Genomic DNA, 26355 nt, shown 5'->3' on the forward strand with positions numbered 1-26355 from the left:
ACAAAGCTCCAGGTATCGCCTCAGTTATTTCACAGGTATCGTACAAGGCTTTGCAAGAGGTGAATGTGTTTGCTACCTGCTGCTCATCTACCTGATTTCAAACAAAACAAACAAAAAAATGCAGGCCAGCCCACCCCTGAGAAAATGCACAATGACTAGACCAGATTCCACAGGAAAGCTGAGGAACAAGATGTGAGACCAGATGTAAGCCTGAAAATAAGAACAGGCTTCTGAGATGAAAAAGAGAAAAAAAAAAAAAAAGAGCCCTGTTTAGCCACCTCACAATCATGTCAAATAAGCCATTCAAGAGGAAAGAATCAGCAACCCCTGTGGATAGTAAATACACATAGATAACATCATGGCTTTTGCATGCACTTGTCTAGGTCAACAGCTCTCAACAGGGGGCCAGCTGATCCGCACCTCTGCTCCAAGACATTGAGCAGTATCTGCGACATTTCTGATGGTCCCAGACTTGGGGCTGTGGCAGCGCGGATAGCATCTAGTGGGAAGAGGCTAGAGACGCTGTGAGGTGTCTGGTATCTCATGGGGACGGCTCCTACCGCAAAGAATTACCCATCCAAAATGTCATGCGCTCAGAGGCTGAGCAAGGCTGTTTGTTCTAAGCAGACACTGGGAATGGATTCCTCCTACAACCACCCCCTCGTGTACACCATGATGTTTCCGTGGGGCTCCACGACATGGGGGCCTCGATACTTTGGTGATCACTCGGACAGCGTTTGTTTACAAGTCAGTCCAATCACCTTGACCCAAAAATGCCTACATTCAAACCCCTGGAAGCAGACAGGAAATGCTTGGCATGCCTTCAAAACTAAGGCAAATAGCCTGGTCACACCTCCATAGTGACTCAGGTTCACTGGGGAGAAGGATCCTTCCTGCTTGCCTCCTACAGGGATGCTGGTGGGATGCCGTACTCCCCATCACTCAATTACAGGGTCCTGTGGCATACAATCACACCTCTAAAGTCTCATGGTTCTTACGGTTTTTAAAATGATTCATCCATGGAAGACGTTTTTTCAGCAATTAGTTTATGTTTCTCTCATGCATGAGAAAAGAACAACAATGCTATTTGTGTGACTAAACACACACATGTAGTGGGTAGCCATTCCAGCTTGGATCTGGAAGTTCCAACCCCCATTGAGACTCTGGCAATTGTCACGCCTACGAGGCGGGGCCAGAGGAGGCGCTGGAAACCTGAGAGCTGGATGGGCCAGCGCTCTCTCTGTGCACGCTCTCTGTGCCTGGACCCTGGACGGTGGAGGTTGACTGTGCAGAGCTCCAGAGAACACCACTGGATTGCGATACACCTTCCCCAGACCCCCGCAACCTATCTATTCCTTCATTTGTAAGTCATCCACTAAATAAATCTTCCTTTTAACTACGTGGAGTGGCCTTTATAATTTTCCCCAATACACACACACACACACACACACACACACACACACACACACACACACACACACACAAATCTCCAAGAGCCTGGTCTCCACAACTGAGGTTGTCTGGCAGTCCCCTGGAGGAACACCAAGTGTCCAGCAACCACCCCTCCCCAAGCTCCCCCAAACACTGTTCTTGCCTTTCCTAGTCCACTCTCCCCCACTCCTCCCACTAGAAGAGATGAAGCCAAAAACGCCACGGGAAACAAACTCACAAGCGTCTGTCCTGGATGCTCAGAATTAAATGATAAACACAAATAGGTGTTTAATAAATCCACACTGTTTGGCCTGGATGGCCGGCTCACATCAGCACCAAGAAATTAATAGTTTCAGTAGACTGCTGCCAACCATCTGATGGGCATCCCTGTACTTCCCACGTTCCCTGAGTCTAATGAAGCCGCTGTGGGCCACAAGCAAGTACAACCCACCCCCATCCCCACATGAAATCCTTCCATTAACACAATTAACCAAGCTGTATAAATCAAGGAGGAGGAAAAGTGTGCTATCCTTTCCCCAAACGAAGCCCATCTCTCTAGGTCAAAAAGCCAATATACTGAGGCAGGTTCTCACTGGGTAGCTCTGGCTAGCCTCAAACTCTGTTATACAGACCAGACTGTCCTCGAATTGACAAAAATCCCACCTGCCTCTGTCTCCCCAGTGCTGACATTAAAGGTGTGCATGACCAGGCCTGGCTTATTTTAATCATTCTTTTAAAAAGCAACTAGAACATGTCTAGTTTGCTAGCATTCACAAGTCCCACTCTGATGCCCAAGGATCAGTAGATAACATGATGAAATGCTGCCTTCTATTATCAAAGATTCTCATTAAAGGAGGGCTGGGGGGCTGGAGAGGAAGAAATGGTTGGAGTCAGAATCCCTGGAAAGTCTGTAAACCACACTGATGCTCTGATGCAGACAATCCAAAGCACACAGCCATTGCCTTGGGAAGCCGCCGGGGCACCACGATGCTGTGGGTGACACTCCCCCAGCTCACAGGGCCAACTTGGCACGGCATGACCCCAGCGGAGCTTGGCTGGATATTCAGGAACCTTACAATCAAGAGCAGCTCTGCTTACCACTGGCCAAACACGAAGCTTTTGTGACTCATAGCCACTGTCAAAAAAAGTAAACTTAACCTAGAGTAGAATTACTGGTTTGCATTAACTGTCCTGGGGTAATCATTTATAGAATCAGAAATTCCTTAGGAAGAGAATTTTAAATAATGGCATGGCTCTTTCTTGAGCAAAAGTAACATATTTTTGTTTTGCTTTGTTTTTCGAGACAAGGTTTCTCTGTGCACTTGTTCCTGGCTGTCCTGGAACTCGCTCTGTAGACCAGGTTAGCCTCAAACTCATAGACATCCACCTGCCTCTGCCTCTCGAGTGCTAGGATTAAAGGCGTGTGCCACCTCCACTCAACTCAAAAGTGACATATGTTTAATGAATGCCCAACAAGCAGGGGTGGGATACAAGCATATATACCACAAGGCAAAAATATGGTCCACAAGTCCAGTGAGGGTTCAGATGAGCCACACCACTGGTTGGCCTAGACAACATCAAGAAAGCATTCGCTATGGAAGTGAAGATTCAAGCCTGTGCCGTTTTGCAGAGAACCAGGAAAAAAAGCAAATATGCCCAGCTAATTTTTTGGGTTGTTTTTTGTTTTGTTTTGTTTTGAGAAAGGCTCACTATGCAGCTCTAGCTGGTCTGAAACTTGCTATATTGACCAGGCTAACTTCCAACTCACAGAGATACACCTGCCTCTGCCACCTGAGTGCTAGGATTAAAGGCGTGCGCCACTGCCATGCCAACTAATTTTTGACAAAAGCACAAAAGAGATCCAAGGGAGGGGAAGTGTCATTCCCATGTGGTGCTGGGGCAGCTGGACAGCCACAGGTACAGAGGAAACAAAGCCCAGAATCTAACCCAAATCCCATACAAAACGTAACTCCAACTGAATCATGGACCTGCTGTGGGATGGTCTGTATATCAAATGCTCTGATTGGTCAATAAATAAAACACTGATTGGCCAGTGGCCAGGCAGGAAGTATAGGCGGTACTAACAGAGAGGAGAAAAGAAAACAGGAAGGCGGAGGGAGTCACTGCCAGCCGCCGCCATGACCAGCAGCATGTGAAGATGCCGGTAAGCCACGAGCCACGTGGCAAGGTATAGATTTATGGAAATGGATTAATTTAAGCTATAAGAACAGTTAGCAAGAAGCCTGCCACAGCCATACAGTTTGTAAGCAATATAAGTCTCTGTGTTTACTTGGTTGGGTCTGAGCGGCTGTGGGACTGGCAGAGATTTGTCCTGACTGTGGGCCAGGCAGGAAAACTCTAGCTACAGTGGACCTAAATGTGAAACTACAAAATCTTAACATGGGGAAAGGAGGGACACAGAAAACATTCCATCTACAGCTGGGACTTGAACTCTTAAAGCTCATGACCATAAAAGGAGACAGCTATAAACGAGACCTCACATGAAATGAGGAGCTTAGGACTGAGTGAGACCCTGTGGAGAGGATGAGAAGACAAACCACAGAGATGGAGACTGTGTTTGTGGACTGTGTGTCTGATGAAGGACGGTGTCTGGAACACAAGGAGAACTCTCAAAATGCAATTGCAAAATAAACAGGGAATCTAAATACAAAATTCAATGAGAGAAACACACGAAGAGACAGTTTTCCAAATGAGATACAGATGGGAAACTGAGTGTGAAAAGATGTGTGGCGTCATTAGCCATGGAGAAGTGCAAATCAGACCACGGTGAGATACCACGTAGAATACCTCTACGAAACACAGTGTCTGCTGGGCACCTTTAGTCCCAGCACTCGGGAGCAGAGACAGGAGGATCTCTGGGAGTTCAAGGCCTGCCTGGTCTACACAGTGAGTTCCAGTACAACCAGAGCCACATAGTGAAACCCTGTCTCAAAACAAAACAAAACAATACAAAACAAAACAAAACAAAACGATGTTGCCTATGCTTGTGAGGGTGTGGAGACCTTGAGATGCCTGAGCATCACCAACAGTGGAGACAGCCACTCTGAGGACTTTCTTTACAGAATTCAACATGCAACTAATATACAACCCAGAATTGTTACCTTGAGTGTTTATCCCAGAGAAATAAACCTCATGGATCCATAGACACTAGCACACAACTCTTGTTATTGTGAGGTAGGGACACAGCTGTCTTCCTTTCCCTCCATGCAAACTCAAAGCAGACCATGTCTAAGACAAATGTGTGAGGTTCTCTCACAATGATCCAAGACCAGGTGGGGCCCGGTGGGGCCAGGTGGGGGTGCTATAGTAAAATTCAATGCTGATGCTTGAGCCAGAAAGCATCAGATGAAGAACTTTGAGCTCTGTAAGACTTTCTGACCCTTAGATACCAGCTGAAAAGGTCAGATCCTAGGCTACCTACAGAACCTGCCCAACTTGGCTAAAATAAGTTGTTCTCACCACCCAGGATTCAATTACTTGGTACTATCATTCCTGGAAGTCAAAGGAAAATTTCACTCGTGTTTAGACTATTTTATGATAAAAGGATGCAACTCAGGCATGACTAGCTGGGAACGCTGCCCAGAGCTGGGTATGGGGACAACTAGCTTGCAGCACCCTCACACTCGCTCTGCTTTGGGAGTCCCAGAAGGCTTTGCTACAAAGGCATGGTTGGTCATAGCATTGGCTATTGATGATAACCTGACCTTTGGTTACCTTTTTCTTTTCTTCCAGTATTACAATGGAACAGAGCCCTGCATGGTTGGCAAGCTTTCAGCTTGGCCACATCCTTAGCCAGATTAACATAAATATCCTTGAGTGACTCTCTCCTTGTTACTGCTCCCCAAAGACAGAGGATAAAGCCTACAGTCTCCTTGGTCAACTACCTTGAGACAACACAGAGGACCCCAAATATCTGTCCTCTCATAAACTCATACTCTTATCCCTTTGGAGATTCCAAACATTTTAGGAGATTAAGATGAGCTAGGAAGGAGTGTATGGAGAAAACAAGCACAGCTGTACACATGTGGTCCATCGCCGACTGCGTTTACGACACACGTGAAGGCAGTCCCAAGTGGCAGTACTCAATGACATCATCACCGCCTCAATTTGTGAAAAGATACCCGAAAGATCTATGTATGTGCACAGGCTAAGGACAGACCGTTCAGAAATTTCCTTCAGATTCTATGTGACTACATCACACCTATCAGTTTGACTTCCAAATTAATCACAGCATGAGATTAACAAAATAATAAACAACATATTGGAATAAAAACACCTGCATTATCTATTTCTGGAGTTTCCATTTTATCTGTTTTCTGTCACAGTTGGCCTACCATAATGGAAACATTGGAAAGTGAAGCCACAGATAAGGCAGGTCGAGTGACTGTACTTTCAAAAGCCTGGCTACATCCTAGTTGAGTGAGACCTTGATATTTTTGGAACTCATTCACCATGATGCTTATGTACTCTATCTTTCCAGTGACACCGCCCCCCCATCTCCACCCCTCACCCCCCACTTCCCACGGGACTTGTTCACCTAGTCTAATCCTCTTTAATGTGAGCCCCAAAGGAAAAGGAACACTTCTCGAATGACAATAACCCATGTGATCTGTGAAATGACACTGTACCTCATTCCTACCCTACAGAACTAACCAATATTTCCAGTTCCAGGCAAAGAGTTTCATTCCTCAAGTTTTCCACAAGCATCATTTAGTAGTTCCACCACATAGAAACATCTGTTCAGCGTTTGGAATGTTACAGAAAACGTCTATGAGAGCTGGTGTTTCCAGGAGAATCCTAAAGAATGTACGAGACTGCTTCCTGATGGGTGGTCAGGAAGAGAAGGCACAGACCAAGGCCCTGGGTGGAAGGTACAGCTGGTGGAGCAAGATGCTGAGGCGGGTAAGGGGCCCACACCACTCCCTTGGAAGGAGACCCTTCCCTTCACTTCATCCTCTCGGAATGTTCTCATTAGATGAAACAACTCGATCAGTACTTCTAAAAATAGAAATTAATTACATAGAGAAGCTTCAGTGGGTCAAAGGAAGGCACAGGTACCTTTCTCCAACTACTGATGACAGACCGGAGCTGCCTTGCCTATTCCCTGCCTTGACGCTGGCTCCAGAGCCCTCACCTGAGGTCCTGACCCTAGTGATCACCCCCTTTGAGCTACAATGAAGAAGATGCCCAAGGGAGCTATGGAGGAAGAGGAGAATGGTTGGCTTCTCCTGCATGCTGCAGCATGACTAGGGACCGTTGAGGACGCCTTGCCCTGGGAGAGCGGGCCCGACATACCGGACACTATAAAGGTTCTGCAGAAGCCAACATGCTGAAGATGTGTTTGGGAGCCTGAGGTGCTCCCGGTAAACGGTGGAACCTTCCAGAGGTGAGAAAAGGAAGGTCACTGGAGTATGCTCTTGAAGAGGCCATTAGAGTGTCGGTCTCTGCCTCTCGACCACCACGAGACTAAACAGCTTTGTTCCAGCCCACGCTCCTCTGCGATTTTTCCCTTCATCACAGGCCTCAAAGGATCATGGGTTGAATTCTCTAAATACAATTATCAAGGTAAATCTTTCTTCTTGTAAGTCAATTATCTCAAGGTTTTTTTGTTTTGTTTTGAGAGTTGCAGAAAGTCGACTACCATCCCTTAGGTCGTGGTGCAAATCTGATCTGGCCTTGCACACAGATGAGACACACACGTTCTATGCTCACCTCTGCCTTCTTCCCCATTCTCCTCACCACCGTGTTCTTTGTCTCTGCCATAACAAAACCCAAACAAGGTGTTGGTAAAATCTTCAACAACCAAACTTAATGAACTAACATAACCCAAGAAACCAGAATATTCCAAATGCTTAAACAGGCCAACCACTCTCCCTCTCGGATCTCTGCCACAGTTCCCTGTGAAAAAGCAAATAAACCCACCCAGCACATACGTAGCACACAGCCCAGCTGAACCGCCTGGGAGGGTACTGGAGAGGAGCGGCAGGCCGTTCCCTGGCCTAGGACACTTTAATATGTTTGTCTGGATTTAGAAAAGAACTATTTCCCAATGACCTGTCCTCCACTCTCACCCTCCACAGCAGTGAATCGGCCACTTGTGTATTTACAGCTCCTGAACCGAGGGCACCCACTCTTCCAGCCGGCCAACTACAGCTCAAGCATTCAAACACCTTTATGCCATGTCTTTCTGCAGCTGGTGCCTGTTAAAGTTCTCTATGAGTCTCTGAACTCTGCATTTCCTGGCTGGGGACTGGATAAAAGACAGAAATGGCTCACAGGAATGAAGGTGGTTTCCCCGCAGGCCTCAGACACTGTACACCCACACAGTATACATACACACATAAGAGACAGACAGACACACACAGCCAGAGACACAGAGACAGACAGACACCATGAGCCGCCTCTTCTCAGGTTCTAGTATTAGGCAAAAGACTTAACCAGACACCATTAATTCCTCTCCCTTCCTCCCTCCATCCCATTTTACTCCATTATTAACTTAGCAGGACACACAACTGAGATATCACTTAAGTCACCAGATTTCTTCCCCTTCCTATACCTTAGCTGGAATCTCCTCCCCGCCACCCACTCCCACACACAGCCACACATGAAAGCATACCATGACCAGCAAATGAAACCAGAGACTGCTTGGTCCCTTCACAGCTTTCCTGACTGAGTGAGTGCAAGGGTCTGCATTTGGACTTACTAGGTTTTAAGCCAGGGATGGTGCTCCGACCCAAACATAACCAGGGTCCTAAGGAGTGATCCACTGTAAGATTCTGCCTGCGGAGAATTTTACACCTTCCCCAAGCAAATCTTTGCTTACTGGGGGAACCATAAAGTCTGAAAACACCAGCCATGACATTTTACTGCACTGTAGTCGAAGGACAATAGCTATTTATTATTTTTATGTACCTCCACTTGCAGACTCCCTGGCTGTCAGACAGTCTGAATATCATGGCACATAAACAAAGTCCTAGTTTAGAAGACTAGATGCCGAGGAGCAGACAGAGGAGAAGCCGGGACACAGCAGAAGCCAGAAGGGCCAAGCCCTGAGCACAGTGGGGGTTGAACGCAATAGGCAAGGTGGGAGGCAGGCAGGGAGGCTGCAGACCCACAGGAGTTTGAATGCTTGAGCTGTAGTTGGCCGGCTGGAAGAGTGGGTGCCCTCGGTTCAGGAGCTGTAAATACACAAGTGGCCGATTCACTGCTGTGGAGGGTGAGGGTGGAGGACAGGTCATTGGGAAATGGTTCTCTTCTAAATGCAGACATACTTGCATTAAAGTCTCTAGGCCAGGGAACAGCCTGCCGCTCCTCCCCAGTACCCTCCCAGGTGGCTCAGCTGGGCCGTGCTATGTGCTGGGTGGGTTTATTTGCCAGCCAGTCTAGCTCACTCAGGAAGCTCCAGGTTCAGTGAGAAAACTTTTCTGAGAAAATCAGGTAGAGAGAGAGCGAAGACATCCTATATTGGCTTCTGGCCTCCACATGCAAGTGTACGCACATGTAGATATACCCACACACAAACGTGTACACATCACATACAAGTGTGACAAAGAGAAGAAAGAAAAGGAACAAGTTGGCAAACGTGCTAATTAATGAAAATAAACATTGCTATTAGATACGTCAACTAAGAGGGGTGACTTTTAAAAAATGAAACTAAAATGATAACAATAGTAATAGGAAAGAACAGCATCAATTAGCTCTTTAAAAGATGTGCTTGTTACTCAGGAAAGAAGCAGGCATAATTTTAAACTTCAAATCAAACGTGCCTGTGAGATATCTGAGTCAAATGAACAGGAATAGAATGTATACTGTCCCAACTGAGAGAGAAAACATGGGAACTAAAAATTCAAAGAAAAAGCAACACTTAAGAAAACAAACAAACAAACAAAATGCATGGAAAATAAAGAACATAAAATGCAATGATAGAGATAAATCGGTCCATTTTTTAACATCCACAATGACATAAATGAATTAAATTCATTGGTTCAAAAGTGCTTCTCAGAAATCGTTTCAAAAAATATAGCTATATTCTGGTTCATAAAAAATAATAACCTAAAACATAATCATAGAAAAATCAGAAACTAAAGGAGCCACAGAAAAGCCATTCCAAGCAAGTGCCAATAAAATACATTTATTAGAGATGATAAAATGAGAAAACTTGAGACTTAATAGCAAAAACCAGTAGAATAAAGATGTCATTGCAACTGATGAGGGTAATTTATCCCAAAAGTTCAAAATCTACTTGGATTTTAAAATATAGCTTCAAAATACATAAAGGGTTTGACACAGCTTGAATTACAAGAAAACCAAATTATAAAGTACACAAAAAACTTGAACAATACTATTAATGAATGGAATGTACTTTACAAACTGCAGCAATATAAGGATGGACTGGAAATCAATTTAAAAAAAAAAAACACCAACAGAACAAGACTGAAAATACAGTAGACTCCATAGACAGAGAAGCACGAGTCCATCAAACCTTTACATTTGTACACTGAATGTATAAAATGTTCTTCCCAGCCCCATGGGTTACAGGTGAAGTTTTAAAACTTCACTCTAATGGAATTACATGAAAATCTCCACCCAGACTTGGAGTAGCCCTGGTCTCTCAAGCACACAGAAACACAGTATCTAACCATTCATTTACTAAGCACCAACCCCACAATGATGTCATATCCAGGGTCTGGAAGGCAGCCTGCACAAGCCCTCTGGCTTCTAGTGGCTCCTGTGACTCCTATAAAATAAAATATATGGGGCCGCTTGTTTGAACCAAGCTCCTGCCATAGGCTCAGCGAGCCAGAGCAAAGCCTCATAAAATTCTCCAGCTGAAGTTCCACACACCACACTCCAACTGCGTGCCTATCTGACCGTCAGAGAAACCAGGAGAGACAGAGCAGTCAAATAACACGAGCAAGCAACTGATGATATGACAATGCCCTCTGCATGATCGTTCACAGGACAGTCACCTGAACGCCACCCACCAGGCTTCTTCCCTAATCTTCTCTTTCCCTGTTCCTACGCTACAAAAATTCACATATCTCTGTCCTTAGAAATTGCCAACTAAGGGCTGGAGAGATGGCTCAGTGGTTAAGAGCACTGGCTGCTGCTGTTCTAGAGGTCCTGGGTTCAATTCCCAGTGCTCACATGGCAGCTCACAACTGTCTATAACTCCTGACACTCTCACACGGACATATATGCAGGAAAAAAATGTACATAAAATACATATAAATAAATTATTTTTTTAAAAAAAAGAAATTGCCAACTAATTTGGCTACTTATTTGTGTCTAATATATAATATACCCAAAAAGTTGGAGGTGGATGTTATTGAAGAATGAAAAAACATAAGGGTGACCATCTTGGAAAAGTGGAAGCTAGCCAGGTCTGGTGGCTCATGCCTTTAATGCCAGCATTTGGGAAGCAGAGGCAGGTGGATCTCTGTGAGTTCGAGACCAACCTGGTCTACAGAGCAAGCTCTAGGGCAGCCAAGACTATGTAGAGAAATCCTGTCTCAAAAAGAAAAAAGAAAAGTGGAAGCTAGGCTGAGTTCACCCACTTTTACTTTCTGACATACTGTGGCAGCTCTATAAAGAAACCACATCGGCCAGGCGTTGGTGGCACACGCCTTTAATCCCAGCACTCGGGAGGCAGAGGCAGGCGGATCTCTGTGAGTTCAAGGCCCGCCTGGTCTCCAAAGCGAGTTCCAGGAAAGGCGCAAAGCTACACAGAGAAACCCTGTCTCGAAAAACCAAAAAGAAAAAAAAAAGAAACCACACCGAGGAGTCCAGGACAAGAACATGCTGGAACTCTGCAGCAGAGCAAAGGGTCTGCTTCCTGGGGGCAGGGAACATGAGCAAGCAATCACAGAAAGCAACCAGGAGATCAGGCCAAGCAGGTCAGCCCTCTTGCCTTCCCATCTATCAGTGGAGAAAGTGAGCTTCCCATCTATCAATGAAACGGAGAAAGTGAGCTTCCCATGCCTTCCCATCTATCAATGGAGAAAGTGAGCTTCCCATGCCTTCCCATCTATCAATGGAGAAAGTGAGCTTCCCATGACCCACCTGCTTTCATTTAAAAAGGACCAGAGGGGAAAGTCCTTTGTCACCCTTTTGACAGCCCTTCCCCATCTCCAGTCTGCATCCTGGGTGGGGGAAGGAAGGCAGGGAGAGACAGAGTGAAGGCCAGGTAGTGAGTACCCGTCCCCTGTGTCACGCCAGGAAGTCAAACAACGGAGCGCCCAGGCAGGTTTGTTTAAGACTGAAGACTTACTGTCAGAACTCCGGGAGTGCACACTGTCACCCACATCTTTGCCCAAAATACCAGTCAAGTACGACAGAAGAAAACCATTTCGAAAGAGGTTAAAACTCACTCATGTAACATAAAACCAGCCGTTTCAAGTATAAGTCAATAGCATTTGGTACATTCACATGTGCTATAAAACCACCACCTGCCTGCTTGGGTCCAAAACACACCCATCCCTCCCCAAGGCAATTCCAAACCCACCCGCGGACAGCTGGCCCTTCCTTATCATAACTACTGGAAACCATTCACCTGACTACAAAAAGTCTGCAAAGCCAATGGTCACTGGAAAAGCAGAACAGAGCCCGGAGCTGGTGGCAAGTCAGGGGTGAGAGGTGGTGACTGTTACCACCCAAAGCCCCAGGAACCACAGGACCCTAGGAGAGGCAGGAGACGGCGTACAGTAGTAGGAAATGTTTGGGTTTGCTGGTGTCTACCAGGACCCCGAAATAGGAAAACCACGGAGCTTTATGAAAGGACCGCAGCAGGGCGGCTCGGGTCCTCTGAGGCCAGGCGGCTTCACACAAGGACTCTGTTATTCATGGGCAGGAAAAGCCCTTGCAATTTTAGACCACCCTGCATCCATTGACAAAGTGTCACAGGTGAACAGTGAAGAGCCAACTCAACTGTGCGTGTTTTTAGCTTTTGTGAGAATAACCCATCTATGGAGACGATAGGTGGCATTTCCCTGCAGTCTCTCTTCCGCCACCTTGGGACCCTACGTCCCCTGGCTCCCTCATTCTCTTCATCCAGCACCCTCTGCTGTGTCTGACTCTCCTGAGACTCCTGTCTGTTACACAATCCTTTAGCAGTGTGGTATAAAAATATCGTCCCACCGAACTGACTGCAGCTCTGGGGGTGAAATCCTTATTCCATCTCAACTGAGCCGCCCCTCTGCGTCATGTTAACCCACAGGGAGGGGCTGACCCCTCCACTGCCTTAGCCAGCCTGGGGCTCCAAGACGACCCCTGCTTCCTCTGGCTTTTCTTCTCGTGTCGAAAACAACAGCAGTCATTTCTTCCTCCCAAGGAATCCAAGTCTTACACAATCCATCTAAACATATGCAGACTCCCTTGCTTAAAATATATATGTAGTCGGTCTTCTGCATCCGTGTGTTCCACACGGACAGATTCAACCAACCAGGAGTATAAAACAGTCCACAAAAAAAAAAAAAAATACTGCTGTCACCATGATTACGTAGACTAGATTTCTATGATTCATCCCTAAACAACATTAACAAAATAACTATTTTTATAGTGGCTATATTGTATTGGACATTATGAATAGTGTAGAAATGATTTGAAGTATGCAGATGTGCTCACGTTCCATCAGAAAACTACCATTTTTATGTAAGAGACTTGAGCATCTGTGGACGTCAGTTCCTGTGGGCATCCTGGAACTTCCTGGTATCACATATACATACATGTGTATAGTATGTGTGTGTACATGTGTTACCTACATGTATACAACTAGAATATGTGTAGTTACATCTATCCAGATCAACCATATAAGATATACTTCTGAATTATTGTCTATGCACACTGGTAGGTAGGGCTTGACCTATAAATCAGCACAGTTTCAGAAAATTAAGACCAAAGGAAAAGCAGGCAGTAAAAGGTACCAATTACAATGAATGAGTCAAAAGATCCATCATTAGAGGGCAAACTCCCCCAGCCTGGGGATGAACGAGGCAGCAGTTAAGAGGTGTACTGCACTCATGATGAAAATAATCTTTCAGAAGCCAGCTTCCTGGGCTGTGAAGCCTTGCAGCGCCGGCTGGCATCCTTATGCGCAGCAAGCCATGATCGCCACGGCTTGGTATTCCCATCTCTATGTTCATTCCCTCACTCGGCATGTGTCAGGCACCCAGCCAGGCTCAAGGATCCACAGTGAACCAGACAAGTCCCTGCCCCGTTCAACAGAACTCTCATTACAGAGGGGCATTAGTGAAAACACTGGACAGCTGGGATAAAAAGAAACCGTGAGCAAAGGTGGTTGGGGATACAAGAGATGGCAACATCATTGCTTTGCTGTAGTCTGTGCTCTGCAAAAAAACCTTGGGCACCCGGGGGGACTACAGCATACGTTCATGTCTCCATCCCCAGAGCTCAGGACCCAGCCTGAACAAGGTGTGGTGCCGGACATTCGGGTGGGAATGACTGAACAAAACAACAAATGTACCCAGAAGACGTGAACTGCTACATGAGGCTGTTAGCAGGTCATATGCCAGCTTGAACCAGCCTTCCCCAGTATTTTTTCACTTCATCAGTATGCAGAGTGTTTTCCAAGAAAACACTCAGCTTCAATCTTACACCAAAGTCAAAAAGAAAGTTGTCAGGATTTACATTGCCATATGCAAATGAAATTTTTTTTCTAGACAACTTTGCTAGAATAATCACTCTGTAACATTCAAAAATATCTATCCCTATATATAGATATCTATGTTGAATCATATTGGCTGAATAATATATAGATATGTGTGTGCAAAAGAGCATATTTCCAGAAGGTTTTGTTGTTGTTATTTTGAGACAGGTTCTTACTATGTAGCCTTGGATGGCCCGGGAGCTGGCTATGTAGATCAGGCTGACCTTGAACTCATAGATATCTGCCTGCATCAGCCTCCCAAGTGCTGAGTTTAAAAGGCATGAGCCACCACATCCAGATGTTTATAGAGTTTTGATGGACAAACAGAATATACTCCCAGCTCATTGAAAGAGAAAAAATTCAGGGAGGGGGGAGTTAGTGTTTAATTCGGTAATAATACACTGCACTTGGACACACTGAAGGGATTAATGGTCACTTCACTTGAATAGAAACAATAGGAAATGAATTTAGAGTTCCAAAGCCTTTTATGTAAAAGGCCAGATAGCAAATATTTTTGGCTTTGCAAGCAACCTACAGCTTTGATTGCATAATCTCCTTTGCAGCTGTGTGTTTATGTGACTTGTTTTTTTATTTGTCTACAATGAGAAAAAAATATATATACACACATATATACATATATATATATACATATACATACATACATGTACCTTTTCCTCAGCTCCTGAGTCAAATAGTCAAATAGCCTTCCACTGTTTATTGACTCCTATCTTCCAACCCAAAAATGAGATGTAAGGAGTCCCTAGTTCCTAACAAACCCAAGTACTGTCCCCATGTTTCTGCATTACCTCTTTGAATCTCTCCAGCTCATTCTGGAGGGCCTGTCTGGATATCTCCACCTCGATCATCTGCTGCCGGAGAGTTTCATTGTCGTCTTCCGCCTTAGCACGCTTCTCCTCCACAGTCTCCAGTTCGTGGTGCAATCTGACAGACACGTCTTTGGCGACCTGCATTGGACACACGGGGATAATCATCTGGATACGAAGTCTGGGGGAGGGGGGATGCAAAGGGAATATTCAGACAACCTCAGAGGAAGAATCATCAGCTTAGTCACAACAAGAATGCAGGAAATAGGCGACAGACCTATATTTAACAGAAGAAAGTACTACAAGCTGAGCATCCCTTACCCAAACAAAAATCGAACATCTGAAATGCTCTAAAATCTGAACCCCTTTCAGACATAAATACTTAGAATAACAAATACAATCTTAATGTTTCTATTGCTGTGATAAAATACTGTGACCAAAAGCAGCTTGGGGAGGAAAAGGTTTATTTCACTTACAATCCCACATTACAGGAACTCAAGGCAGGGACCTGGAGGCAGGAGCTGAAGTGGAAGGCATGGAGGGATGCTGCTTCCTGGCTTGTTCCCCATGGCTTGCTCAGCCTGCTTTCATATACCACCCAAGGATGCCACTACCCGCAAAGGGCGGGGCCCATCATCGATCAAGGAAAGGTCCTACAGGCTTGCCCATGAGGCCTGTCTCACGGAGGCATTTTCTCAATTGAGAGTCCCTCTTCTCAAATGTGTCAAGTTGACAGAACACTATGCAGCACAGATACTCAGTGTATACTTTAAAACATGAAACTACATTATAAAGGAGAAGATGGCTTCCATAATGACAAAGCCACCCTGGACAGGACTGTTTCCTCATGGAGTGTCAGCAATAATGCCAATTCTCCTTGCACTCATATGCTTCCTGTCAATCAAATCCACAGTAAACCTAAAACCGCCTGGCAGTGGTGGCACATAGCCAGGCAGTGGTGGTCAATGCCTTTAATCCCAGCACTCAGGAGGCAGAGGAGGGAGGATCTTTGTGAGTTCAAGGCCAGCCTTATCTACAGAGTGAGTTCCAGGACAGGCTCCAAATCTACACAGAGAAACCCTTTTTTGAAAAACCAAAAAACTAAAACCAATAAAAAATAAAAATTCTGTATGAGTAGATGGTCCATATAGTCATGTTTTTAAAGATGTCTTCTGTGGCTCTTGTGTGGTTAAAACCTTGCAATGTTCAAAGCAATTAAACTCTTTTACTTCCTTTTTTTAAATTTTATTTATTTTATGTGTATGAGTGTTTTGCCTGCATGTTTTACATACAGTGCCCATGGAGGCCAGGAGATAATGCCAGATTCCCTAGAACTGGAGTTACAGATGGTTGTGAGCCACCAACTATGTGAGTACTGGAAATGGAACCCAGGTCCTCTGCAAGAACAGCCAGTGCTCTTAACTGCTGAGTCTTCTCTCCAGCCCAAAGCTCCTTTACTTTCTAATAGCAAGTGAGGAAAGACTATAAGACAACTATAAATCGGCTGGGCGGTGGTAGTGCACGCCTTTAGTCCCAGCACTCAGGAGGCAGAGGCAGGCGGATCTCTGTGAGTTCAAGGCCAGCCTGGGCTCCAGAGTGAGTTCCAAGAAAGGCATCAAAGCTACACAGAGAAACCCTGTCTTGGGGGGGGGGGGGGGACAACTATAAATCACTCTTTTTCACACTGAATGGCATTCTGTTAGTGGTTGGTAATTGACAGAAGCAAGGATTATTCCCGACATCAGGAAAGCCAGATGAGACTTGACACTCTCAGAACCTGAGATGTTCTATATAATCCGCATCTAGATAAATGATTGGATGATGAGGTCATGACAGCTTTGTGGTCCATAGAGTGAGCTCAGTCCCGCCTTCAACCGTGGTTTTCATTCTTTCTCGATCTCTTTAAGATATTTAATTTTAGTTTATGTGTAGAGGTATTTACCTACATATGTCTGTATGCCACATTCACTCCTGGTGCCCTCTGAGACCAGAAGAGGGCATTGTATGTTATGGGACCGGAGTTACAGATATTTGTGAACCACCACGTGGATGCTGGGAACTGATCCAGGTCCTCTGCAAGAGCAGTAGGTAAGACCTATTGGGTGGGTGGGTGTCTGGAGTTACCACTTCAGATTTCTAGGAACGGGATGCCGAGGGAGCTCACTCACCTTCAAGTCTTGTTCCAGGCTTCTGATAAGTTCCCCGTCCACCTGCCCTGTTTCCGCCACTTTCAGACTTTTCTGCTCAGCCTTCCTGAGTCGGTACTGCAGGATCCTGCAATTCTTGTTAGCACGGTCCAGCTCTCTCCGGAGCTCCTGAAGCTGATAACCGTCCTCTTCTAGATAGCTGTCCCTCATCTCTTCCATCTCTGCACGGAGCTCATCCAGCTCGTCCTAGGAATCCAGACACCGCAGGTGAGTTAAACCCTAGCAGGAGCCAGCTAGAAGGATAGTAGCTCTTTCCATCCACCCGCCCACCCCGCTCCACCCATCACACTAAATGTCAGATGCCCACACGGACCCATCAGCTCGTGGCCATACCAGATAAAACAGCAAGGGACCAGTGGAAATTCTCATACGAGATGATAATGTCACCAAGTACTCTTCTGAACTAAAAAATCTAAAACACAATCACCATGACTCCTCACAGCTTCTAGAATTTACTCTGTTTCCCTTTATTTCCTTATATAACCAGAAGTGGAATCAGCTTTGCAAACAACTGAGCCTCCAGATTCAAGCCAAAGGCACAGTCTAGGTACTAAGGCGAGCCAAGCAGACCTTCCCCCTTCGATGGACATAAAGTTTAGTAGGATAATAACTGCTGATGGCCTTGGAATTACAGCAATCCTGTGGATGTCTCTGAAATCCTATTCTATGATACAAATGTCAGCACTCAATGATTATCTAATGAGAAGCATTTTCCACTATTTCAAATATACACTGAGTTCAGTTTTGTTTTGGTTTTTTTCCCCCAATCTCCTTTCCTGCATTTCCCATAACTCCCGTTTTTACTATCTCTGAATGCAAACACGTTACATAAAATGATCGGGCCCACTGTTCTACGCTGAGCTCTGGCCTTGGGCCCCTACACAGATCAGTCTGAATATCAAAATGAAATCATACTCTTTCCCATGCCACCAAACAAAACTGTGTTGTTATGTGACCTTCGGAAAAATCAGGATGTCCCAAACAGGCCAGTCTCAATGCCATGGTAACAAACTCCCTGGTGCTCTCATCTACACTGGGAGGAGAGTAACCTGCAGTAACCCGAGCAGAAGCTGCTCTTTTCCTCGGGTTCCATCTCCCTGGTCCCACCTAGCAGTCACTTTGAAACACTCAATCTGCCCTCCGTTCTTTGTTTCTGCTTCCTTCAGTCTTTCTGTCTATAAAATCACCCTCAGCACGGGGGAACTCTAGAGTCTAAGGAATGAGGTGAGCTTTATTCTAGAACTGCAAATAAAACCATTTCCTTATCTGAGGCTTCGCCCCTGGCTCCCAGCTTCCCTCCCACCCTACAGCCCACGCTCCAGGAAGCATTATCATCATCTCAGGGCCTGACTGACGCTCCTCCCAGGTTCCCAAATCCCAATCCTAATTCAGGTTTGGGCCTCAATCCCAAACATAAACAAATCCTTCCGAGGCTCCAAGCTTCCTAGCAGGCCTCCAAATCCCTGGGAGGCCTATTCTACAGTTTCGGAGTTAGCCTTTAGTATGTAAATTCGATGACTCCAACCACTACCAGACCCTTCAGGACTTCTTTTCTTTCTCAAAGTCCTGCCCAACACCCCTTCTCACCACACTGGGCCTCAGAGCTCCTCAGGGCCTGTAAACCTCACCAGCCTTTCCTCCCTCCTAGAAATGTTCCAGCCTAGATCCACCAGAAGGTGTGAGGCACATGGGTTAGGGCCCCCTGACCAGCCCCAGGGGCGTCTGTCTGTCTCTCTCTTGTCTCCTTCTATCATCATTTATTATTATAGATTTTTTTTTCATGTTTTTCAACCTACCCTGAAAGTGAGCTTTGAAGGCCTGAAACCTTGTCCACTGGCCCATACCCAGGGCAGCATAAGACTCACAGCGGGCTCTCAGAAAAACAATCGTGAGATGAACACACAGGAACGTCAACACGCAGAAAAGACCGAATCTTCAAGACAACAGAACTCGAACCTTACTGCAGCAATGCATTGCTCTGATCTTGAGGCCTAGTCAAGAAACACCACCCCCACCCCTACCTCAAACCAGTAATTGTGGTGCAGTATATGGAACACATATTCTTTCGAACATGAAACATTTCAAGAAAGAGCAATTTAGGAAGAACATAAAGGAACGCATTCTAGAAATTTTCATAATTTGTTTAATATTTGCTGATTCAAATGCCTACCGAGTAAGAGAAGCACTCAGTTACGCCTATTTACTTTGTGCAATTAATACTGAGGCTCAAGAAAAATAGGAAACTCTCACCCACACTTGAATGCCCTCAATAGCCCTCTTCTGCCCTGCTATTCAGTTTGTTCCAGGGTTGGTGGAGGGTGTTCTCCCCACCCTCCCTAATCCTGATTTGTTCTTAAAACGGGATTTTCTTACAATAAAGGACACATTTCCCAACATCTGAGCCTCGGTTTGACAAGACCCTGAAGAAAAAGAAATATCCTTTAAAAAAATGAGATTATCTTGGGTAAAGATGAGGTGGAGGAAATACCGGAGGGCATGCTTGGAGGAAGAGGGCTCTCCAGTCAACCTCAGCTACACACAATGGTTTCAGAACACAAATGGAGGAGCCCATCCCCCTAATCCCAGCTTGCAGCTTCCTACTATCCTGATCAACAGGATCCCTGTGATTTGCCGGCCAGCTAATCTCACCAAATCAGTGAGTTCTGGGTTCAATAACAAAATAATAAAGTGAAGATCAGTTGTCAACCTCTGGCATCCACAGGAGCACACATACATGTAGATGCCTGCCTGAACACACACATGCAGTGCACACACAAAAATACCACACACACACACACACACACACACACACACACACACACACAGAAACCTTCACCCACTTTCTAATGCTCAAAAAAAAAAAAAAGAAACCAAAAAAAAAAAAACCTCATCCTCTTACAGAATGTTTTATTCTGCTGGGTGTGGTGGTACATGCCTTCAATCTCCCCCCACCCCCACCCCACTCCCACCCCCAGAAGGGCAGAGGTGGAAGGGCCACAGTCTACATCAGGGGTTTTTTTCAACCTGTGGGTCACGACCTTTTTAGGGTGGCCTAAAACCATTGGAAAACACAGATATTTGCATTATGATTCCTAACCACAGCAAAATGACAGTTATGAAGTGGCAATGAAAATAATTTTATGGTTGGGAGGTCAGCACCACAGGAGGGCTGGTATTAAAGGGTCGCAGCCTTAGGAAGGCTGAGAACCACTGGTCTACATGGTGAGTCCAGTCTTGAAAAGTGACTGCAAGATGGGACCACAAACAAACAAACAAGACCAAGGCATTAATGCCTGGAATTACCTGTTCTGTCCTTTAAATGCTGTATACATAACAAGAGAGAAGAGACAGTTCTCCGACATAAAAATGTCCCTTAGTTCGCACACGTTACAACGAGGGAACCTCGTCCGCCCTCGGCTGGCTCTGCCTGAGACATGAGGAAATAGCCATTACCAGCTACAAACAGTCTCAGATGCTCCTTCATCTCTGTGAATGAAAATCCCTGGGAAGAAGCTGTGTCTGGTGTGAACAAAACTCCTTGAAGGAGGCTGTGTCTGCAGAGACTGGTGGACAGACAGGCTGGAGTTTCAGTACTGTGGGGAGATTAGGATTTTGTAGGTTCAGAGGCTGGTTACTTTATCTTGGGCTAGTGCTTGCCTTTTAGGACAGCCATGCCTTGTCCCATTCTGTACCTGAACTAACACCTCATGATAATAAATAAAATCCCTCTTACAGCTATTAACAGAGCAGTAGCCTGTGCCAAACCAAGAGCTAAGCACCCTGGGACTATAGAGATGCCCGATCGCGGTACCTGCCTCTCTGGCACACCCGCCAGTGCGTTTTAAAGTTGCCTTCCATAGGACTTTCTTTGTGCTGTGAAACTATAAAAACCTTGTGAAACTGCTTTCACGTTGGAACATGGAATTTGGAGTAACCCAAATCTGTGCTCCTGGGCCATGGTCACTCAAAACAGCTCCAGAACAAACTATTTCTTATTCCCTTTAAGGGAAGAGCAGTGATTTTTTTTTTTTTTTTTATGCTGACACCTCCAAATCACTGACCAGGCCATATGTAAACAGATAATTTTATTCTGGGCACAAATAACTACCAACATGAGTAGAACTGAAGAAAGACCAGAATTATTTTTCATTTCAGTCACTGTTGCTATAACCTCAGATTTTACATAAGTTTCTGAAACAGAAGGCACCCTATATTATGAACTTGACCCTCGTGGCCAACCCTAAAATAAACTTCCATTTTTAGAGACAAAGAAACCAAACTGAGTCGAGGCCCTGTAATCTCTGTCTCAGAGCTAATGAAAGAGAGTTGACCGCCAAGATGGCCGTCTACTACCACAGATGCTCCAGCTTCTAGTAAATACAACAAATTAGCTGTTACAAGCAGGGCAGATGAACAGCAACAAACCTACAATTGTACTTTTTGAAGAGCCCAACACCCATGTAAACTAAGAAAAGTTGCCTGGCATTTAGAGCCTGAGCGTGGATGGCACACATCCACATCCATTAGAGGAACTGGCACTCAAGAAAACCCCGCAGCAGCTAAGAGAGACGCAAAGACTCTCATTCCAAAAGCCAGGAACCTGAGAGTTCAAATGTCTTCCTGCCCTAGCAGGCCTGTTTCAAAGGCAAACTGAGGCTGGTGTTTCAACTCTTTCCGTGGCCTAGAAAGATGTGATCTTCAGGTCTAGTGAGTCAGTTACCACAGAGAGCATCAGCCGCTTGAAACACAAAAGGAATGACTACTTGGACCAGGGTCATGTTGGTGGATTGTGATTTTTCAAACTAATACTACATTACATTAACTTACCGAGGACATGCTACACTTCAGAAGACAGTGTGTTCCTGACCATTAAGGCATCTGTCATTTTTTTAATTTTTAAGAATATCAAACACAGCAGCAGACCATGCAGTATTTCTGGCAGATATAATTTCGATACAGTAAGGAAAGTGGAAGATGCTCATGTGCCCCCCACCACAGTTTCTTTCTTTTATTAGGATTTACTATTATTTTTTATTTGTGTATGTACCTGCATGAAGTTATGTGAACCATGTGTGTGCAGTTGCCCTCAGAGGATAGAGACAGCATGGGATCCACAGATCCGCCCCATGGGTGCTGGAAATGGAACCCAGGTCCTCTGCAAGAGCAGTAAATGCTCTCAACCACCGAGACAGCTCTCCAGTACCCTGATGTCGTTTTACACACAGGATTTATAAGGGGGAGAAAAAAACACTGTCCTTAATCAATAGGTTTTTTGTTTTTGTTTTGTTTTTTTTAGCATTAGACTGGATATATTTAAATATTAGGTCATTATCTCATGGAAAAACTATTCTAGTTTGTAACTACGTTTTTAATGACATAGTTTGATCTGTAAAAAAAATAAATTACATTGTATTTATTCTTGGAGGGGGTACACACCACATACTAAAGGAAGTTAAGAGAATTAACTTTCAGAAATTGGTTCTCTCTCCCTTCACCAGGTGGGTGGCAGGCATCAAACCCAGGTTGGGCAACAATGGTGATTACCTACCAAGCCACCTCCCTGCCCATTAACTATATTTTTAAAATATTTTATATAAAATGGATTCTTGAGGTTGTATGAAGCTGTCCAACGTTTCCCCCTTGCTACAGAGAATGAATCAAGACATCAAATTGTAATAGATTTGGATGCCATGTATGCAGGCAAGTAAAACAACAATTTCATCCATAAAACCCAAATCCAGCATTTCTTGGTATAATTAACCAAAACTCTGGCTCATATTAACGATTATGTTCAAATCTCATTTAATCAAAGATTAATGGCATATGTTCATGAAAATGCCATAATGAAATCCATCCATCACTTTGTACCTGAACTTAAAAAAAGATGAGTAACTATTCCTACGTTAATAATTCCTTGTAAACAGACCTAGTGGGAACACTCACGGTCCTGTAGTTACTGTCGCAATAGTCTCCTCTCCTGGGAGTTTAAGGCAGAAACTGCTGTCTTTTGTCATAGAGGAATAATCTGCCTCATTTCCTTTGGGACAATGGAAATGTTCAGTGCAGAGGACCAGCTGTAGCCGAGCAGACCCAGGGACGGCTACTATTGTTTACCAAGTGACAGTCCGGCCAGCAGCTGAGTGGCTACTGTCCCGGACCACAACATCTTGCCACCTAAGATTAGCATATTGATGCTTTCATGGCTGAATAAAGAATGCCTATGTGAAGCAGAATGTCGGCAAAGAATAAAGAATACTATCCATGTTAACAACCCCCCTCCCCCAAAGAAAAAGGATGCCCCCCCAGCGGGGAGAGGGAGGAAGAAGGAGCTGACCCTCCAGAGGCTAAGATGCCAGTTCCTGTCCACACCAACACCCCTCCCCTGCGCCACGCTGAGCACCTGCCACCCCGCCAGCCAAATGGAAACCATGTCAGCCTGAAACTAAAAATCTCCCCCAAGCCTGCAGGCTGTTCTCAGTGGACAGGGGTTCAATCCACATCACCTCCCCCAAACCTAAAACCTCAATGATCTCTCTTAAGAAATCACTCCAAGAAGCCAGTTCTCTGCTCTCATTTTCTTGTAAGTAAACGTGATTCGTAGAAAATGACTGAGAAAGCAGAGCAGAGAGCCTCAGCCCTTCCTACCTACCCCAACACCGGGCCACCACGCAGGACATCGGGGATGGAGCAGGGGCAGGTTGTGAGTCCGCCACAGTAAAAAGTAAGACCGCTTAAGAGCATTTTCAAAACCCGCTCGTGAACTCGGCGACTACCTCGTGAAAAGCCCGTGGAAATGGAAGGCGGAATTAAGATGTTGACAATGAGCGGTCCTGCTTGTCTGATTGTCCCAGAGCACTCAAGCAAAAGGCCAGGCAGGGAGGAACCCAAGCCAGTGTTGTGTGAAGTCTCTCCTCAGCATTAAGAAACTTGTCTGGGTTTGTCTAAGAAAGACCCAAAGGCGCTGGATACCTATGCTGGCCTTAATTTCTGAATATTATCTGTGAGTTCATCAGGGGTCAAAGGACGCCCCAGGTGTGTTTCTGCTTGTATTTTCATGCAAAGGCAAGCCACCTGGACTGAGGCATTCTGCTTTTTTCCATCTAATTATCTAATGCCCTTTGAAGAAAGAACAGACATAGGGTCAGAGATGACCCGACACGCTCCACCCAGCAGAAGAGAGAACATGTATTAAACCAACACATGCTTTTTATAGTTCCTTACCAACAAGACATCCTCTAAGAATGTTGACCTTATCTACTTATTCCAGACACATCAGTCTATTCTGAAAGTTCTGTACCGCAATGTAACAACAGCTCTCTCTCTCTCAGAAAATAATGCAAAGGCTGGGCGGTGGTGGCGCACGCCTTTAATCCCAGCACTCAGGAGGCAGAGCCAGGCGGATCTCTGTGAGTTTGAAGCCAGCCTGGGCTACAGAGTGAGTTCCAGGAAAGGCTCCAAAGCGAAACCCTGTCTCAAAAAAAAAAAAAAAAAAAAAAAAAAAAAAAAAAAAAAAAAAAAAAAAAAAAAAAAAGAAAAAAGAAAGAAAGAAAAGAATGTAATGCTTCGATGAGTCACAACCATCCAGAACCCACACACATAAAGTCTCTGCACAAAATTTCTTATTAGAGAACACTGGTGTGGACAGATGCTGTGACCTCAGGAGCTCTGTGCAACAAGCACACATTATTCCATCATGGTGGGGAGGAGGAGGACAAGGTACCCTGGTGTGGCATCAGTAAGCAAAAGGTAAAATTAAGTTTATGATGTACACATTCTAGCTGCAAAAAAACCGAATGATGATGGCCGATACCTCATGAGGTCACTGCTGCACAATTTCTACGCAATTTCTACGCAAGGGGGCAGGCTCACGAACCATAGGGAAGTCCATTAGGATTCTTATTCTTTTGAAAATTGAACTACTGTAACAGGCTTCTGAAGGGCCCAGCATATACATGGCATACATACACAGGCAATTATTCTGGCTTCCTGCTGTCCTTCAGACCCCTTCTAACCAATTCTTCCCCCTGCTGTCCAAGGAAAGGCTGAAGGGTGGACTCCACAGGCTCAGTGAACAGACGGCCAGGGCACTTGCTCCCTGGGAAGCTGCACTGAACATTTCTTGCAAATCAAAAGTTACCAGTGGGATTTCTGTGGCCCTTCAAACGCGGGCCAGTGAGACATACTCATTATGGGCCTTTCACCTGAGTAGAAAACAGAGGTCCCCTGGGAAAGCTTAAAATAAATAAATAGCTCTGAGACATTGCATGGTGTACGCCAGCTCTGCTGGCAAGTGGGGTGCAAGCCTGGTATGCAGGCTCTGGAGAGCACCACTGGAGAGAAGGGAGCACCACTTTTTTGACAGGGTAACCCTGGGCAAGACGCAGGTGTCGGACAGCTAGCTAGCATCCTGCCTGTGGAACTGGACTTGTGATAAACATACCAGCAGCAGGGTCTGGAGGGTGCAGGACAGCATTGTAGTTAGCTCTTGCTTAGCATGTTGGGGGGGGGGTCACCCCCAGTTCTACACCTACCATGATGGGGTGTGGAGGATGTGGGCAAAATCCAGTCCATGTTATGAAGGTCCAGTGACATGTCAGAGCCACATAAATCAGACTCCCAAGGTCAGAGAGCTGCTTTCATCCCCTGGGGAATCTAATCATGTGTTTAACATCAAGGAAGCAGGCAAGGCAAATAAAGCGGTTATCCAAGAATTAACTTAGAAATGAGGTCTAAGTCGCCTGCTGGAAGATCCAGGATGCTGTGACAAACAGTTTCTTTAAAGAAAACTCCATTGTCTGCTGCTCAGCAGTTTTAATTTGGATGCCTGTGATCTGATCAGAACTACTGCAGGTCATAGGCCGTGGGTTAAGTTTTCAGCTGGGGCTCACTTTCTCACCCTGCGGGACCTTGTGCTCACTAGGCATCCGCATAGTGCTCCCTACTTTGACGAGAGCCCCACACCACATGGCTAGCTGCCTTTTCTGTCCACACCTTTGCGATGCACTCCGCTATCTATTACATAAGAGCCAGGGACAAATGCAAATACCTTACTGGAAGCGTCCTGAAGTGCTCAGTTCTGGCTTCTGCCTGCCTTGCTTCCCATATGATAACCTAACCACTGGACTCGAGAGTAACTTCTGATTTGGGTTCAGAGGACCCAGAGGGAAGGCGTTAATTCCAGCTTGAACTGTACATTTCACTACCCTCA

At 45.4% G+C, this 26355-nt stretch overlaps 1 protein-coding gene across 1 annotated transcript in view; it reads right to left on the reverse strand.

The window, feature by feature from the left end:
- The window catches only part of Mtcl1 (microtubule crosslinking factor 1), a 110625-nt gene extending 93293 nt beyond the window's left edge, over positions 1-17332 (reverse strand). Inside the window, 2 exon segments of the mRNA XM_037210181.1 lie at positions 14923-15081; positions 17109-17332. Coding sequence (XP_037066076.1) covers positions 14923-15081; positions 17109-17306 — 357 coding nt within the window. The 5' untranslated portion in view covers positions 17307-17332.
- Positions 17333-26355: the final 9023 nt, after the last annotated feature.

The sequence above is a fragment of the Peromyscus leucopus genome, chromosome 13 (genome assembly GCF_004664715.2).
Source record: "Peromyscus leucopus breed LL Stock chromosome 13, UCI_PerLeu_2.1, whole genome shotgun sequence".
NCBI lineage: Eukaryota > Metazoa > Chordata > Mammalia > Rodentia > Cricetidae > Peromyscus > Peromyscus leucopus.